At 35.4% G+C, this 18,993-nt stretch overlaps 1 protein-coding gene across 4 annotated transcripts in view; it reads left to right on the top strand.

Annotated features, from left to right (window-relative positions):
- LOC148946583 (RNA helicase Mov10l1-like) overlaps window positions 1-18,682 on the top strand; it is a 64,577-nt gene extending 45,895 nt beyond the window's left edge. For all 4 annotated transcript variants that reach the window (XM_089097466.1, XM_089097468.1, XM_089097467.1 and 1 more), the window contains exons 4-6: window positions 4,515-4,707; window positions 9,897-10,117; window positions 18,036-18,682. In XM_089097466.1, the coding sequence (XP_088953592.1) occupies window positions 4,515-4,707; window positions 9,897-10,117; window positions 18,036-18,632 (1,011 nt within the window). In that variant the 3' untranslated portion in view covers window positions 18,633-18,682. The remainder of the gene's footprint in view (window positions 1-4,514; window positions 4,708-9,896; window positions 10,118-18,035) is intronic.
- The last annotated feature ends 311 nt before the right edge of the window (window positions 18,683-18,993 follow it).

Raw genomic sequence — 18,993 nt, forward strand, 5'->3', positions numbered from 1 at the left:
TTTATTTGTATATATGCTTCGTTTTTAGAGGAAGATGAATTGCTTGATGTCTGTTAAGAAGGTTAGAAAAATAATTGAACAATCATTTGCCTTTGTCAAAAGTAACAGATACTTGAGAAAAAACTACAAATAATAAAAAAAAAGTTACTTTCACTTTATAGCTTAAAAGTCAAAAATTCAAAACTTAATAATAATTAATGAAGAAATAATACTAACGACAGCTGTGCATGCTACTCCCTTACTCTGTTCAGGGCCTCGCAGTGATGCAATTCCTACCTCCTATGAATCTGTCCTTATGACATCTTCTTCCTCAGTTGAGGATGTTTCATTGAGGTGCAATTTGATTTCCGAATAGCATGAATTTTGGTCTATCATCCTTCACCCGTTAAGCGTGGCCCAATCTTCTTTATCTTAATTTAGTATCTCCCTAGACAGCGAGATTGAACCACATTTTTCGTGCAGATTATTGTTTGATATCAAGTCAGTCAAATGAGTACTTAATACTATGGAAAGACAATTCTACTGAAAAGATGTAATAAATTGTCTTCGACTCTGTAAAAGCACCAATATTTTAGAGATATGCGTAGATAACTGTCATAGACAACTGTCATTTTTGTAGTCTCTACTGTCTTTATCTTGGTTTTAAGACTTACCTCATGTCCTTTCGAACTTATTTTCAAATGTGGAAGGCTGTATTATGCCTTGGCCTTTACTATAACACCACCTAGGTAAGTCAAGGTATTCCCTTGGTAAAGTTTCTTGGCATTCGATATCACCTCTTTTCCCTCAAATATTGCAAATATAAACAGTATATTCGTCTAAACGTTAATGTTTAAACTATTGTTTCATTTTGAAGCCTCAAGACTTCTAAAAATTGATTCATTGTGCTTAAATTCTTACTTCAGACGCACAAGTCACCATCGTAATGTAAGGCTATTAGACTTTCAACTTGCCATTGAATGCGTCGTGACTATGCTCTAATCATTGCTATACCGAAAAGTTATGTTGCCATTTAATGCGTAGCCAAACATGTGTTGCCAAAAGTTATGTTGCCATTTAATGCGTGGTGGCTATGCTCTAATCATTGCTTTTGCTATACCGAAAAGTTAAGTTTGTTTATTGTCAAAATATAACTAACCAATATACATACATGTGTATACAAGAATAACAACTTATTTCAACTGAATTCTCGAGCCTGCCCATGAACTTCCAAAACAAGTTGTCCTAGGGCGTGCCAGGAAAGTAAAAATTTCCTTAAGACTGACTATAAGAATTAACTAACTGCACAATCAATGCTGATTATACAAATAAATACGTATATCTTTCCTCGCTGAGCTGCTACTTGAGTGACTGTATTAAAAAAACAATCAATATCTTCCGCTATATTCCTCCACATTCCTCAAACAACCATTAAAAACGGGACAGGTTATAAATTCAAACTCAGATTTAGAATACCTTTCTTTTCCTTAACTATGAGTTGCTTAACTCCATCAGTGTAAACCAATCTGAACTAAGATCTGTGTAGGCTATAGTTTTTGAATTTTTGACGTCTTTTTGTCGAAATTGGAAAAAAAATTAAATCACCAGTAATTTCTGAGGTACCTGTATAATGTGCCGCCGTATTTGAATGCTCTCTAATGTACCTCCAGATCCCCTTACGAACCATTGTGTGCCACAGAGGAGAAGGTATTATGGCCATATCCTACCGAGCACTTGATAATGTAAAAAAGGACTGTAATCATTTTCAGAATAAAAATGTTTAGAAGTATTAATCATGATTATAGCTATGACGCAAATCAAAAGTGAACAAGCTTAATATTAGTTTCATAAGTATATTCCTATAGTGATGAATCAAAAGTGGGCTTCGTAATAAAATTGCTTCACGAGGCTGCTGCAATAAGTGTGCTTCACATTGGCTTTAAGGTATCAGTTCTACTAATGTTCAATAATGGTTGCACCACAATATATCAAAAGTGTGATTCATAATAAAATTGCTTCATGCGACTGCTGCAATAAGTGTGCTTCACATTGGCTTTAAGGTATCAGTTCTACTAATGTTCAATAATAGTTGCACCACAATATATCAAAAGTGTGATTCATAATAAAATTGCTTCATGCGGCTGCTGCAATAAGTGTGCTTCACATTGGCTTTAAGGTATCAGTTCTACTAATGTTCAATAGTGGTTGCACCACAATATATCAAAAGTGTGATTCATAATAAAATTGCTTCATGCGGCTGCTGCAATAAGTGTGCATCACATTGGCTTTAAGGTATCAGTTCTACTAATGTTCAATAATGGTTGCACCACAATATATCAAAAGTGTGATTCATAATAAAATTGCTTCATGCGGCTGCTGCAATAAGTGTGCTTCACATTGGCTTTAAGGTATCAGTTCTACTAATGTTCAATAGTGGTTGCACCACAATATATCAAAAGTGTGATTCAAAATAAAATTGCTTCATGCGGCTGCTGCAATAAGTGTGCTTCACATTGGCTTTAAGGTATCAGTTCTACTAATGTTCAATAGTGGTTGCTCCACAATATATCAAAAGTGTGATTCATAATAAAATTGCTTCATGCGGCTGCTGCAATAAGTGTGCTTCACATTGGCTTTAAGGTATCAGTTCTACTAATGTTTAATAGTGGTTGCACCACAATATATCAAAAGTGTGATTCAAAATAAAATTGCTTCATGCGGCTGCTGCAATAAGTGTGCATCACATTGGCTTTAAGGTATCAGTTCTACTAATGTTCAACAATGGTTGCACCACAATATATCAAAAGTGTGATTCATAATAAAATTGCTTCATGCGACTGCTGCAATAAGTGTGCTTCACATTGGCTTTAAGGTATCAGTTCTACTAATGTTCAATAGTGGTTGCACCACAATATATCAAAAGTGTGATTCAAAATAAAATTGCTTCATGCGGCTGCTGCAATAAGTGTGCTTCACATTGGCTTTAAGGTATCAGTTCTACTAATGTTCAATAGTGGTTGCTCCACAATATATCAAAAGTGTGATTCATAATAAAATTGCTTCATGCGGCTGCTGCAATAAGTGTGCTTCACATTGGCTTTAAGGTATCAGTTCTACTAATGTTCAATAGTGGTTGCACCACAATATATCAAAAGTGTGATTCATAATAAAATTGCTTCATGCGGCTGCTGCAATAAGTGTGCTTCACATTGGCTTTAAGGTATCAGTTCTACTAATGTTAAATAGTGGTTGCACCACAATAGTTTACATGAGGTCTATAAGTATATACAGTTGTTTCAAATTGGGAAAGTATTTTTGGCTGACAAATCATATACCATTCTACATACCTAAGCTCCATAATGCAAGCCCTTGCACAGCTATTTGGCAGGCCCAAAAATTGGCTGTGTTTAATCGCCCTAGAAACAGCAAAATGTAACTGGATTTTAGTATACACTGTATTGTAACTGTGTTATAATTTCAACTGTGTTATAGTTATAACTGCAATTGTATTATAATATAGAACCTATTTGATCTAGAAAAATTTCTCAAAGGGACCTGAGAACCTGTAATAACTACACTTTATCGACTGAACAGTAATTCCCCTTACTTATTCACTTAAGTCCCGGTCATCGCCGTGGGACATTTTGGTGCCACAACTTGTGCGCAGTCGCTCGGTATATCTCTCTATCAGATTCAGTGCGTGATAACTGTGCTATCTCGACGTTGTCGAAGTTCTCTATCTGTCGTTTTTATGGCCTGCCTCGTAGATGAAGCTTGAATGATCCTTTGAATGCGATTTTCGAGACACGGTTCGACCAGATCTCAGTCACGGTAGACTTCATCCTCTCAACTCCATTTCGACTTATCCATATAAATTAATGTAATCAGTAATTCTCTAAAAAAAAAACGGAGAAGCAGGTTAATGATATGAAAAACGTCCAAAAATCTGTTTGAATTATCTGGAGTGTAGTTTTTCCAAATTAATTATCATTCTAAAACTTGGGCTATTTTTATCAAGCTAAATTTTTTTTATATATGAACGCATGATGGCTGCTGAAAAGCACTATTTGCTTCATTAACATCTACCAAAAAAAAAAAAAAATGATAAAATCCCTACTTTGGTTTGTTTAACAATATTAAATTCGTCCAATATTAATATCAAATTTTCAATATTAATATTCTAAAGATTAATATTGAATATTAACAGAAATAATATAAGATACTTGTTTTGTTATCTTCAACTGAATTTAATTGAAGGACCACGTTTCTTTTGTTTTTCACTATGAGTTTTGTTTTAACTATTATCTGGGGTGTTTAAATTATCTTCAAACGAAAAGAAAAACATGTTTTTAGATGGCAAGAGAGGATTTGGGAGAAAACTTTGGTTCAAGTTGTCCAATTTTTCCTTCAGGACTGGTTCTTATTCTAAACTAATTTAAATGTACTTTGTATTAGTTTTCTCATTTTCTGATTGTAATTTTATGAAGATTGTATCATTAGTTTCAAATGAAAACCTTATTTCTTTCTGTTTTCAGGACAAGTTATCTCTTCTCCTTCATCTTGAAGAAATCGAAATGACGATGCAAATTAAACAATATGACATGGAAAAGGTGACTTTCCGAAAAACTGGGGAATTTCTTTCCCTAGAAGTCCCGGGTCTGGCAGAAAAAAGACCTTCATTACTAATTGGGGATGCAGTTATTGCAACAAATCCGTGGTCGTCCCAAGGTTAGGTTCTCATCTTCTATGGTAACACGATAATACTATGTGTATACAGGTTTAATTCCTATGAGTTGAATGGGGGGGGGGCACCACTATGTATCAAACTGAGAGGTACTTTGGACCAATCTCAGGATGGAATTCTTTCTTTCCCCCTGGATGCTGGTTTTTGATCGTTCAATAGGAATAAAACAGAGATGCCGCTGACAGTGCAGCATTATCAAGTTTAAGCTTCACCGAGCTTAAGGATTACCAGCAGGAACTTAGTTACTAAAATCTAAATTTACATAAAAGCTACAGCCTTGAAATTTGCATATTCTTTTCCAAGAACCATTTTTATTAATTACACATCAATCACGGCTCTTTTACGTTACGTTATCGAGCCTTTCATAATTACCTTAAGTTGTGTAATCTTACGGAGAAAAGTTTGTCCGTAATATAGGCAGCGCAAAGTAGACTTAAGCTCTCCTTAGGTTTTACATTATGCAAGTTTATGTAATTTTAATGATGAGTCAATAGAGCAGAAAACAAAATGGAATTTCTGGTTGAGATATTGTTAAATTTTATAGATTTTTCCTTAGAAGCCTTTCACACTTGATCAGAGCTTAAATTCCAAACTCGATTCAATATTCTCATTTTGGAATAGTTTGCCTATAATGATTATGATGCTTTTAGACGATGATTATGATGGTTTATAGATTTGTTTCAGAGTGAGAAAATTATACTTAATATATTGTAACTTAACCACTCGACATGGAATATTATGTACATAGTGTTAAAGCCGTTTCAGGATGGATTAATATGTAGAACACAGGCTAGTTGAAAAAGAAAGTACAGAGACAAGTATGTTGTGCCTTTTTGGCTGAAGTGGTTATTTTTTTGTCGGCCAGTGCAAAGAAAAAGTGACTCAGAAATAAACACAAATAATAATTTATTTAAGCTTCTGATAATAAATAAACGTAAATAATAATTTATTTAAGCTTCTAATGTTAAACTGAGGATTATTCTCTTTCTGTTTGAACGGAATGGAAAGTACTTCAACATAATTTTGAGGAAAACATAATTTGCATAAAATTGACAAGATAAAATGAAAAAAATTTATGCTATTTCAACACTTATGCTGTTTGATGTTACAGCCGGTTTAATGGCCTAAATAGAGAATTAAATATGAAAATGAAAGAAAGAAAAGAATTTTGGCCTCATTCGCTAGAGAGTGTTTAAGCAATCCTTCTTCGTTGGTTGTTGTTGAAAGAGCACTTTGTTTCTTGAAAGGATGAGTTTGCTTTCCCAATGGACAGGATTGATCTGTACAAACTTTTTGAATCTTATATTTTTGAAATTTAATTTTCAAAATATGTGATGATTTTTCTTTATTGATTTTCTTTCTTAAATGTAGTATAGACAAATTGTAAACGAAAAAACATCGCTAAAAAAATATAGTTTGTTTGCCAATAACTGGATTGCTTGAAATTTTCTTCGTGTAATTTTCTTCGTCTTCCTGAATTAATTTCAATTGCACGTCGATGTCTTGTGCAAAATTGAAGGCAGAAATCTCAACTAGCCTATTTTGAAAAGGCAATATGATCGCCAATAGTTTTGAAAAGACTAGTCTGGGTCGAAAGAAATTTGGCAAAAACCTAAAAAAAATTTTACCTACATTTATAAATGTTTTAAGTCAGTGTCATTCACGATAGCAGTTAAGAATGATCTTCATTTACGTGTTAACTTGTTCGTCTTATTCTTATTAATTTTATCTTTTGATCAGCCAAAACCTTTTCTGTAGTGCAAAATCCCCCCCCTCCCAACGAAAAAAATATATTTTTTAATTTTTGGTATGTCTATAAATGAAGTTTGGATTCATAAAGTAGCCAAAATTATCTATTAACCTACCACAAATTATTACCAATAATAACTTAACATAAAAATTACCACGAGCCTTAATATAAAAGTTTCAATTTTTGACATGTCTACAAATGTTGTTTGGATTCATGAAGTAGCTAAAATCATATATCAAAAACTACTATTATTAACGTACCATTCAATTACAAATTATTAACTTACCACAAAACTTACAACAAGTCGTAATATACTAGTTTCGATTTCTGGTATGTCTATAAATGCAGTTTGGATTCGTAAAGTATCTGAAATTAGTTGTTATTACTACCGATTATTAATTAACCTTACCACTAATTATTAACGATAAAAACTTACCATAAAAATTACTAAAAGCCCTGATATACTAGTTTTCAATTTCAACTCTTGTTAACTTTACCTCTTGATGAGCCAAATCTTTTCTACAGTGCAAAATACCCCCCCCCCCCCCACAAAAAAAAGGCAAAAAAAAAACAAAGAACTATGTATACATGTACATACTGATGCGTACTTTCCATTTCTCTTTCATAAGTAAGAATAATCACTTGCGATTTGTTGAAAAAGTCAAGGCCCCTCCCCGTCGAATAGTTGGAAATCTGTTACCTGCTAATTAACTTTTTGTTGTTTCAGAGCCCGTCCATATTTCTTAGTAGCGTTTCAAGGAGGAACACTTGTGCCTCTTTAAAGAGGTGACCCACCACAATGTTAAGTGATATCCAGTCCTAGTGGTCGCAGAGAGACGGCGGTGATCGCATTTTGTAGCCTAAGCTCAAACTAAGAAACATGCGAAATTTCACCTCCCTCCGATTTTGTCTTCATGGGGGAAAGTGGGCCGGAAGTTTCGACCCTCCCACGACATCCCCCCTTTAACGTTGTCCGATCGGGCTGAAGATTAGAGGATAAGCTTTCCTAGGACCTGGGAGCTCATTCTCAAAATTTCAGCTCAATTCGATCACTCCTTCCTTGTTTTCCAAAAACCAAATATAGCCACTGACTCTTCAGCAAGTTATTTTTTTTTATCTGACACGCCTACAGGCCCAAGTTGGCAATGGATCCAGGTGAATGAGGACTCTTTCGACCCGGAATTTGACCTATTAGGGACTTTTGATATTCTCAGACAAAAAAAATTATCCCCCGAATTTACATTTACGAAAAACCTCGTTTTCCCATAAGAGCCCATGTTAATTTTTGAAATTCCTAAAATATAGTATTTCATTATTAAATTAGATCAAAATAGTCCTCCTAACCTGACAAGACCGACTGCAAGCTTCCAAAAATCCCAGCTCTTTCCCAGAAGTTTTTTTTTGTCGAAAAACGAAAATCTTGCTTTGTATTTGCTTGCGTCGAAAATAGATTACACAGACTAAAAACAATTTAACAAGAGTCTCTGATAGTACAGTGGTAACTATTCCTGTCTGTCATGCGGAAGACCCGGGTTCGATTCCCCGTCAGAGTAAATTTTTTATATATTGAATTTAAAGTAGTATCTCTTAAATTTAAAGTTTAAAAATGAAACTCAGTTTCTTTTTTAAATCCAATCTATTAAATCCTTCGGCTCAACAGGCGTTTCCAGAAGAATATCACAGTCGGGCTTCAGCTTACAGGTAAGTCTCCACTGCTTTGATGACATGCCGTATACCCGTATGCTCGAAGAAAAGTTTAAAAAAGAAAGTCTTACTGTCAATTTGATTTGAGTATTCAGGAATTAAAAGCCTTAACACAAGAATCTTCAAAAGCGGGGGGTTTGGGGGGCGGCAGCACCTTTGCAACACGAACGAAGTCTGCTTAAATTTTTTACCGTAAGAACATCCCATTGCATCTCTTTGATTAGAAACAGTACTGAGCCTGTTTGCTGAATTTTTTTACAGGAGATTTTTCCCTAACCGATAACAAGCTATAATGTGATGAACTTAACAATTTTGAACAGAAAAAACAGGGAACAGAAGTAGGGCTCAGCATAAACAAGCAGTTTAGGTTCAGGTAGGTTCAGGTTCATCTATTTTTCCATCATACATAATCACACTGAATACATAACTATACTTGGCAGAGAGACAAGTTTGTAGTTATGACTTATACAGACTGAGTTGTCATTGCCAAATTCTCTGAAGATGCCATAAAAAAAAAATGCCATTGAAACAGTTTCATTCGTGGTGGTACGACCAACTGATTGCAGGCTACAGGACTTAAAAAATCTTAACAAAAGAGACTGCAAAAGCGGGGGGTTTTCTCCGTTCTAGTGATAATTTTGAGTGACTAAAAAATATTTCTGTCACTTTGTTTGACAGGTCAACAGTTGTAATTTCAGCTTGGAAAAAATATATGGACTTCCAAGAAGTTCAAGATAGTAAAGGATTTTATCATCCCTCAATTCTCCAGTCTTTATGGCAAGGGTCTACAAATGAAATTTTGATTCACAAGTTAGCCAAAGCTACCTGATAACTGGCTGCAAATTGTTGGCAATAATCACTTACCACAGAAATTATCATAGGCCCTAATATACTGCTTTAGTTTTTCCAGGCATGTGAAAGAAGTTTTGATTCATAAAGTAGCCAAAGTTATCTTTCAATCTGCCACAAATTATTACTGATAATAACCTACTATTAAAAAAATACTACAAGCCCTAATATACTAGTTTAAATTTTTGTTATGTATATAAATGAATTTTTGATTCATAAAGTAGCCAAAGTTATCCATTGACCTGCATTTATTCTTTGGGGTGGATGCTCCTCATTCCACTTTATTTATTTGGTTATTTTGATTTTATTCGGATTTTGTTTGTTGTTACCATACGGAGAGTTGAAGAGCAATCTTTTTATTCCAGTATCTGGAGATAGTATTATTTATTTATTGTTGAGTGTATATAAACCCAAACACGAGTTATTCTCACTGTGGGTCATTAATTTGATAGTTTTGTCAAAATATTTTTTATTGATTAATAAAGAACTTGAACAAATTATTACGAATAATGACTTGCTATAGCCTAATATTATCACAAGCCCTAATATACTAGTGTCAATTTTCGGTGTGTCTATAAATTAAGGTTGGATTAATAAAGTGGCCAATATTATTGAACTAGTAATCTTAAGTACTAACATATCCCTTTCAGTGTCTTCTAGGTCTGAGGAATGAATTTTTGATTCATAAAGTGGTCACAACTACCCAATAAATTACAATAAATTGTTACCAATTATAACTTACTGCAAAAATTACCAAAAATTATCTAATATACTACTATCACTTTTTGCAGGTCTGCAAATGAAGTTCGGTTTAGTAAAATTATTTGACAACGCCACAAGTCCTAATATGCTACTTAAAATTTTTTCTAGGTCTTGAGAATGAAGGTTTCATTCATAAAGTAGCCAAAAGTGAAGTTTTTATTAAGTTCCACCCTACTCTGCATGATAATTATGCTGGTGAAGATTACAACATTTCGTTTAAATTCAGCCGAACTCCACTTAAGCGATGTCACCAGTCAGTTGAAATTGCTGAGCGTCACCTAAGTTTTGCTTTTCTTTTTCCAAAAAAGATGGCGCCTAAAAAGCCTGTGGTAAGTTTTCTACTAATATCCATGTATGATGAATTTTCAATTTAGGCTGTGCTTTTTAGAAAAAGGTAAGTGTAAATCGTATATTTAAGTGAAACTGAGGCAAAGCTGCCTGTCCTATTATTTTATTTTTATGTATGCGCATATTTTATTTACAACCCAATAATGGCAAAATGGAAATAGCGGAGTGAAACATATAGGAAAAGAAAGAAAAACATATTATATGTTTTATTTCTAACCCAGTAATGACAAAATGGAAGTAGCGGAGTGAAATATTTAGAAAAAGAAAGAAAAGCACTAAGTATGAAAAGTATATACTTTCAAGACTATGGAATGGAGGAAGTTTATTCTTTTCTATATCTGAAAGCTTGATACTTAGCAAGACAACTTTACGAAATACATCCTTCATAAGAATTTTGACAGATTTTTTTTTTTAGATTCACTAGTAGAAGTTTTGATTATTATTTAAAAATTAGGCTGCTGTCTATGTTGAATACTCCAGACGTTTCACTTAGGTTTTGATTTTTTTTTTTCTGAAGAAGGTGGTGCCTTAGACACCTGTTGTAAGTTCTTCTGTAAGGAGATTGAATCACAAAAAAGGGATTAATTATCGCGATGAGATACAGAAATTTTTATCAAAATTAAGGTAAAGGTAAACAAACTGCACTAGATCTTAAAGTCCAAACTGGGGGTAACTGCAATGCGAGGGGGGGGGGGGGAGTCATCTTGTTCTTTCGCACACCCTTCCTGTTTACCTTCCTCTGATTTCTTCAGATACACATTTATAGCTGAATCGACTCTAGCTGAGATTACAGAATCACGCTGCTCAAATCTAGAGAATTAGCTGAGATATAGCTGGGCTGCGCTACTGGCCCCTGTCCCAAACCAAGTAGTGAGTTATACCAGGACTCGAACTCCTGCAATGAACAGTATAAGATTGCATGTCCCGCGTGCTCAACGCTTGGCTAGAATGCAATCTTTCAATCTGCATAATTGGCGGGCAGGTTGGGGCCACACCCCTCCAAAAATATCCGCCAGTTTTTTGACATTAAAGTTGTCATTCGGCTTTTTTGAGTCAAAATCATTCAAATATTTTAAAATGAGGATTGGTTGCAAGATATAGGGTCATGGAAACTCCAACACTCCAAGGCAGGTATGCTGCCCATTGTCTGAACTGGAATGACGCAAGGATTTTAATTGAAAATTCGTATTATTAGAAGCATAAAGTGGGACCATAGCTTATCCTAATTTCTTCCGACTTTCCCACTCCCATCTTTCTCGCAGAAGGGCATGCATGTTGCACCTTCTTTGTCCCAGAATAACACTCAGATTTTCAATCGTCTTATTAATGGAGAAATAAAGTGTGCTATAGTCCCCTCCAATATCCTCACCAACTTTTTAATACAAAGGAAAGCCTTTTGTATTGAGTTTGAACCAGAATCATGGAGGGATTGGGCATTTGCAGGACTGGGAAACTGCCCCTGGGGTCTCCGCTTGCCTCCATGCAACTGGCTACCCAGCGGTTATAAATTGTTATGCAACACAAACCCAGGTGGGACGGGGGGCATTGTCACTCTTTGTGGAACAAGGAGAAGTCAAGAATGTAAAAAAAAACAGTTAAATTAGAAATGTTCCCATTTTAATCTTGGTTAAGATAAAGCTCCTGGTAGCAATTGCCCTCCCCCCAATACTTTCAGAATTGAAGTAAAAACTGAGAAAGACCCCGATGAGTGTTTAATCTCTAGTAGGTTGGTCACTAAAAGATGTTTATTCACTCTCACAATGCTTAAAAGATGTGTCAAACAAGAAATAAAAATCCTTAAACGCCCATCTTTAGATAACCCTAAATTTAAAATAATTAAAAACCTTTAAGTATAAAATAATTCTCAAATCAAAAGAACTTAAATAGTTTAACAACCAAAGTGTCTTTAAGCACTCTCTCAGTGTCTTTAAGCACTCTTGGTCTAAAGATGTGGGGAGGGTGGGCGTGGGAGGGGGATTAGTTGCACTCCAATCACTTTTGACTATTAAAAAGGTCATCAGCCTTTACTATTTTCAATCGAATGAGCCCTTTTCGAAGTTTCTACGACAACTCCATCGATATAAAGTGCCCTGGTCTAGACAACAACAACGACAAAAAAATAAGGCATTATACCCATATTGATCTGTATTATAACAATGTCAAACCTTCTAATCACATTTGACTATTAAAAAGGGCAGTAAGCCTTTCAATTTCAAATCGAATGATCCCCTTTTGAGTTTCTACAACAGCACTTTCTTACAAACACCTTATATGACCTCAGGGCATAAATTACAACCCTTACCCTAAGGGCTGTGGGGGTGGTTGTCATCCTCTAATACCTAATTTCCAGAACTTTGAACTATGTTAAACAAAATGGCTATCTCAAAATTTTGATTGGATGTGTCGACGACTCTATCTTTTACGACGACTCTATCATTTAAAACCTTATATGCCCCCAGGGCATAACTTACAACCTTTGCCCTGGGGCTCTGGGAAGTTTGTCATCCTTAAATACATCATTTCCAGAACTTTCAACTAGGTTGAACAAAATGGGTATTTCTAAACTTTAATTGAATTTGTTTGGGAATATAGTGAGCTTGAGAGGGGGTTAATTACTGTCAGCTCAGTTTCAACGATTAAAATGGGCAATTTGAATTCCCAATAAAATGAGCTGCTTTTGAAATTTTTACAACAACTTTCCATATAAACCATATATTCCCCAGGGCATAACTTACAACCCTTGCACTGAGGGCTCTGATGGGGTTATCATCCGAAAAGACCTAATTTCCAGAACTTTCGACTACGTTGAACAAAATGATATCTCAGAATTTTGATTGGATGTGTTTCGGGAAATGGTGAGCGTGAGAGGGGGGTTAGTTGCCCTTCAATCACTTTCAACTATTAAAAGGACACTAGCCCTTTTAATTTTCAATTGAATGATCCCTTTATGATATTTTTACAATATCGCTTTCTATAAAAACCTTACATGTTCCCAGGGCATAACTTACAACCCTTGCCCGGAGGTGTGTGGGAGGGATGGGTTGTCATACTTAAAGACCTAATTTCCAAAACTTTCAACTGCGTTGAAGAAAATGACTATCTCATAATTTTCATTGGATGTATATGGGAAAAAGGTGGGTGTGAGAGGAGGATTAGTTGCCCTCCAATCACTTTCGACTTTTAAAAAGGACATTAGCCCTTTGAATTTCCAGTCGACGGAGTCCGTTTTCAAGTTTCTATGACAGCGATTTGTCTAAAACCCTAATATACCCCCAGGGCATAACTTACAACCCTTGCCCCGAGGGTTATGGGGGAGTGTCCTCCTCAAAAAGATATTTTGTACTTGGAAATCAGCTACGCTGAAGAAAATGGCTATGTCGAAATTTTGATTGGATGTGTTTGGGGAAATAATGGGCATGTGGGGGGCTATTTGCCCTACAACCCCTTTTTACTATTGAAAAGGGCACTGGCCATTTCAATTTTCAATCGAATGAGCCCTTTTTAAAGTTTCTATGACCAATCCTTCGATACAAAGCTCCCGAGTAGAGAGAAGAAAAAATAAATAATACATTGTGCCCCAGGGCATAACTTAAAACTCTTGCCCTGAGGGTTGTGGAGGAGTGTCCTCCTCAAAAACATATTTTCTACCTGGAAATCAACGCTGCTGAAGAACATGGATATCTCAATTTTTGCAGTGGATGTGTTGGGGGTACTAATGGGCATGGTGAGGGGCTAGTTGGCCCCAATCCCTTTCGATTATTAAAAAGGGCACTAGCTACTCCAATTTCCAATCGAATGAGCCCTTTTCGATGTTTCTGCGACAACTCCTTCGATATGAAGTGCCTGACTGAAGAAAAAAAAAACTCATCGTGCCCACATCGTTCTTTACTTAGGCAGCGCTAGCCGCTGCCTATGATTAAATGACCTGGATTCCCTCACTTCTGTTGGATCGTATTCCAGTCCTGATGTGACTCTAGCAAGTGTAAGGCTTATCAGATTTTCTGGAAATTGGCATGTGATTGAGGATTATCCTTCCCTATCAGACCATAATTGTATTACGTTTAATTTGTCGTTTAGTCCTAGTGAACATGTCAATATCGCTGATACCAGATTTAATTTTTACAAAAACGAACTGGAGTACTTTCAGCGCTATTTTGTTGAATGGCGTTGATGATATTTATGCTATGCCCTTTTCATCTCAGCCAGAAATAGACCGAGTTATAAAATGTTTGACAAACTTAATCTCTAAAGCTACGTCTGAATCTACCCCTATTTACTCTGCTAATTCTAAGAGGTTTGTTAGGTGGTGGACTCAGGAGCTAAGTCTTCTTAGAAGAGAATATCGCCATCTTCAACGATTAAGAAGGCAGTATCCGTCGAATGACAGTGTAAATAATGTAAAAGTACCAAAGAAAAAATACAAATTTGCAATTCTAAAAGCCAAATCAGAGGACTGGAAATTTTTTTTTTATCAACCAAAGGCAGCTCTGATTCTTGGCACACAATCCATAAAAGATGCAAGTCCATATTTGAACGTCCATGGTGTTGAACAGTCCATGGTGTTGAACGGTCCAAGTCCATGGTGTTGAACGACTGACCCGCATTAAGAAAGATGATGGAACATACACTACCTCAGTGAGTGAAGCAGGAGAGAAAATTTTCGCTTAATGGTTTCCTCGTGACGATAAATCCTGTGACAGGGATTATCATCGTAATCTTAGACAAGAAGTTTCAATCGTGTTAAATAATTGTGAAAACGGTGTAGACAAAGTTATTCTAGACGAACTACAAGAAACTATAAGGAAAACAAGCTCAATGAAAGTAGCTGGCCCGGACGGGATCCTTAATTTGTTTGGAAAAATATATCAATGTGTTATCACCTATTATGTTGAAAATTATTAATGCTTGTCTGTAGCTGTCATACTTCCCCAAGGACTGGAAAGTAGCAAATATTCTTGTTATTAGTAAAGAAATAAAAATGATTCGTTTTCTTCCTATAGACTTATTAGCATATTGTCTAATGTTGGGAAAATATTTGAACGATTAATTTCAAATAAAATTGATACTTTAACTTAAATTAACAATTGGATCTTTGATTCACAATTTGGGGTTTGTGAAGAATAAATTAACAATAGATGCCTTAGATTATATTTTATCAATTGTGGAAGATAATAAAAAGCGAAAATTGTTCACGTTATGCGTTTTCTTTGATATTAAAGGTGCGCTTGATAATGCTTGGCACACGGGCATTATAAAAAAGCTGATTGATCAAAATTGTCCTGCTGGTATTCTAAAACTAATTCATAGTTACTTCAGCAATAGGTTTGTCTGTTTTGAAAATGTTACTTCTCTCAAATTAGAAAATTCATGCTCCCAATGTGGCATATTGTCTCCATTCCTTTGGTCTATAAATAAAAAAGACTTACTCGAGTTAAATATTGACATTAATTGCAAAGTTCAAGCTTACGCAGACGATGTCTGCGTTGCCATAACGGGTTCGAAGGTTTCAAATATGAAAAGACTGGCAACACATGTCTTCGATAAATTCACTGACTGGGCTTCAAAAAATAAACTCACTTTTGATATGAGTAAAACCGAAGCTGCATTATTTAACTCCAAAAATAAATCCCCTCCTATTAAGCTATGTTTTGGTGGGAATATAATTAAAATTCAGGATAATATCAAATACCTGGGGGTTATTTTTATATAGAAAATTATCATGGTCTCCTCATATTAATTACAGAGTGAATTCAGCTGAACAGTATTCCAGCCGCTTTCTTAGTATTGCCAGATCAACTTGGGGTCTGAAACCATCTACCCCAAGATTGCTGTATAAAAGTGTTATTGAAAGTACTATTCTGTATGCTGCTCCTATATGGATCAGTGCAATCAGGAAAACACATATTAGAAAATCCTTACTTTCAGCTCAAAGGCCTTCCTTGATTCTGATTTCCAAATCTTTCAGAACTGCCTCAAGTGAGGTCATAGCCGCTATATCCGGTGTACTTCCACTTGACTATCGAGCTATTGAAATCCCATTGCTACGTTACTTCAATAAAAATCGTTCTAATGTATGGCCCCCCCCTGTATTTGCATTAATTTGCCATTCTGCTGATCACAGTACCTATACTGATGAATTAGCTGTTCAATTTCTGGGCATAGATATTATAATACAAAAGATTACCACTCCCACCTTTTCTGTCCCCGTTCCGTTTTGACCAATGCAATTTATCATAAATGGTATAATAGGTTTGAGAATACCGTCAGTAGCTGGACGATGAACTTATTTCGTAATAAGGATGATCTTTTGTTTTTAAAAAATTTTAGCCCGTCTCCTTACTTAACCCAATTTATAACTGGACACAAATACATTCTTAGACCACTCTAGCTATAGATGACAAATAAAACTCGGAGAGGAGAGAAACTAAACAAAATGAAAAATAAAATAAAAAAGGGTGAAAAACGAGGATTTTGTCAGCCAGTGGCGAATAATGAGGAAGACAAAATATAAGCAAATATATTGAGAAGGACCTCCGCCAAGTCGTTCAAAGACAGAACAGACACTCAAAGAGTGTCTGTTCTGTCTTTGTAAAGTAAACTTCGAAAGGTTAGATTTTCGTTTTTTCTTTTTTTGTCTTCTTTTTTGTTTAGCACTGAGGACGACTTGGCGGAGGTCCTTGTCGAAATATTTGCTTATATTTTGTCTTCCTCATGATTCGCCACTGGCTGACAAAATCCTCGTTTTTTCACCCTTTTTGATTTTATTTTTCATTTTGTTTGGTTTCTCTCCTCTGGAGTTTCATTTATAACTGGACATAGCCACCTAAGTTATTCCCTACACAGAATTGGGAAAAGTGACGCTCCACTCTGCTCGTGTGGTTGTGTTGAAAATTGCTGTCACGTCCTCTTTGAATGTAATAATTATTCTTTCCCTCGTTCGCTTTCGATAAATTGTTTAAATGAGTTGTTAATCTTCTTTTCTTTCGATTTATATTTACTTTGTGTTTGTAAACTTACTTGTACTCTAGCGATGCAATTTCTTATTGATACGGCCCAATTTGATCACTGTTCATAGCTGATTTTTAAAGTGATATGTTTATTATTTAGTTCGTAGTCTTTTTTTCTTCTCCTTTCTGGTTTTTGTTGTGTTTATTTCTCTCTTTTTAGTGTTTAATAGTTGTTTGTAGTTTTAGATGTGAAATACCGGTTTTCTGTTTCAGTCACTAATAAATTATCTATCTATAGGTTTGAGGTGAGTAGTAAAAGTTAGGCATCCCGAGTGTTGTGTCTGAATTTCCCCGCGAGCTACCAAAAAGTCCACTGCAAGCTATCAGTGGCTCGTGATCGACGGTTTGGCGATTTCTCGTCTGGAGTCTAACCTAGTATATACCTTTTAAAGTCAGTTTAGCTTGATGTGTTTGGTAACAAATTTACTAATATAGGAAAAATTTATTACCCTGTGCGAAATTGAAATTATGTTAAACTTAAATATTCACGGCTGCTGTGTGTAGTGATGATTGCTGTAGTCAATGATGTGGGGATTTGACCAGATACTTTGATTATTCTTCACAGGAACATAAATTTATGATAATCCAAATATGGTTGATTTTACTCATGAAGAAAAAGCGATTATCTATTTATCTTGTAAGGAAAGCATGTTTTCTAGGAAAAACTTATCAAAAGTCCAAATAAAGTGTATAGTTGCATAATATGCGCCAAGCTAAGGTATAAGTTCGTTTTACAATCTAAAGCTTGAGTGTGGTTATTTTGAGGATTTTGGGAAATTTTCTCGATAGCTTTGCCGATCCTTATTGGTGGAAAATCCCAATTTTCCTCGTATTAACTGTTCCGTCACGAATCTCTATTGTAATGTGAAATACAGTAAATTTATTTTTATAGATTGATATGGTTGATAATGAAGCCAGACCTTTTGTTTATTCACCTCCCTCTGTCTTTCTGAAGAAAAATAATTGTTCAGCACAAACAAACCCCTGTAAAACTTCGAAAGCTTCAAAGAAAACGGTTGCACAGCGTCTATTTGAGAAAAAGATGTCTGCTGCTTTTGCATCAGCCTCGGATCAGGCGTTGGTTGAATTAAATAATCATTCGCCTTCAAGATATGCTGTACCCTCAACGAATTTAGATATATCCCCTCTTCAGTCACCGAATTCTGAAGAAGAAGAAGAAATACGAGATTGCAAGGCGTTACAAAGTGAGATATTTACTCTTGATGGAGAAGTCTTCGTAACTGAAATTAAGTTTGTAAGTCCCATAGTACCCGTTCGAGCTCATGCAGAGCGTAGTTCTAAGAAGGGTAAAATAAACTGGTATAATAGAGACTTGAATAAAGAACAAAGAAGTGCAGTGATCAGGATCTGTCGTGGCGAAGGAAGGCCGTTGCCTTATGTAATCTATGGCCCTCCTGGAACGGGGAAGACCGTTACCGTTGTTGAAGCAGTTCTACAGGTTTTTACATTGGTTGCGCATAGCAGGTGAAATTTTTTTTTATTGTTATGTGTTTAACATTTAAGTTACAGAAACCTAGTTAGGAATTTATTTGGTACTTGTATGATAGACGGCCTACCTAATGTTCTTCTAATATGTTTCTCTGACACTCAATCCTAACGAAATATACCAAAGTTAGATAAAAATATAATACTTTAGAAATAAATTTGGACTATATATTTGCACATTAGGGGGGAGTGGGGGTAAAGTATAGTGAGTGTGCATGCCTAATGTGTTAGCCACAATTATTCTGCATATTATGTAGTAAGAATTGTTTTCTAATTTCACACTATCCAACACTTTACCCCCCCCCCCCCTAATGTGCAAATATATAACCCAAATTATAAATTTT

The sequence above is a fragment of the Artemia sp. Qi Xiang Cuo genome, chromosome 11 (assembly GCF_049724085.1).
Source record: "Artemia sp. Qi Xiang Cuo chromosome 11, ASM4972408v1, whole genome shotgun sequence".
In the NCBI taxonomy this organism is placed as follows: Eukaryota; Metazoa; Arthropoda; class Branchiopoda; order Anostraca; family Artemiidae; genus Artemia; species Artemia sp. Qi Xiang Cuo.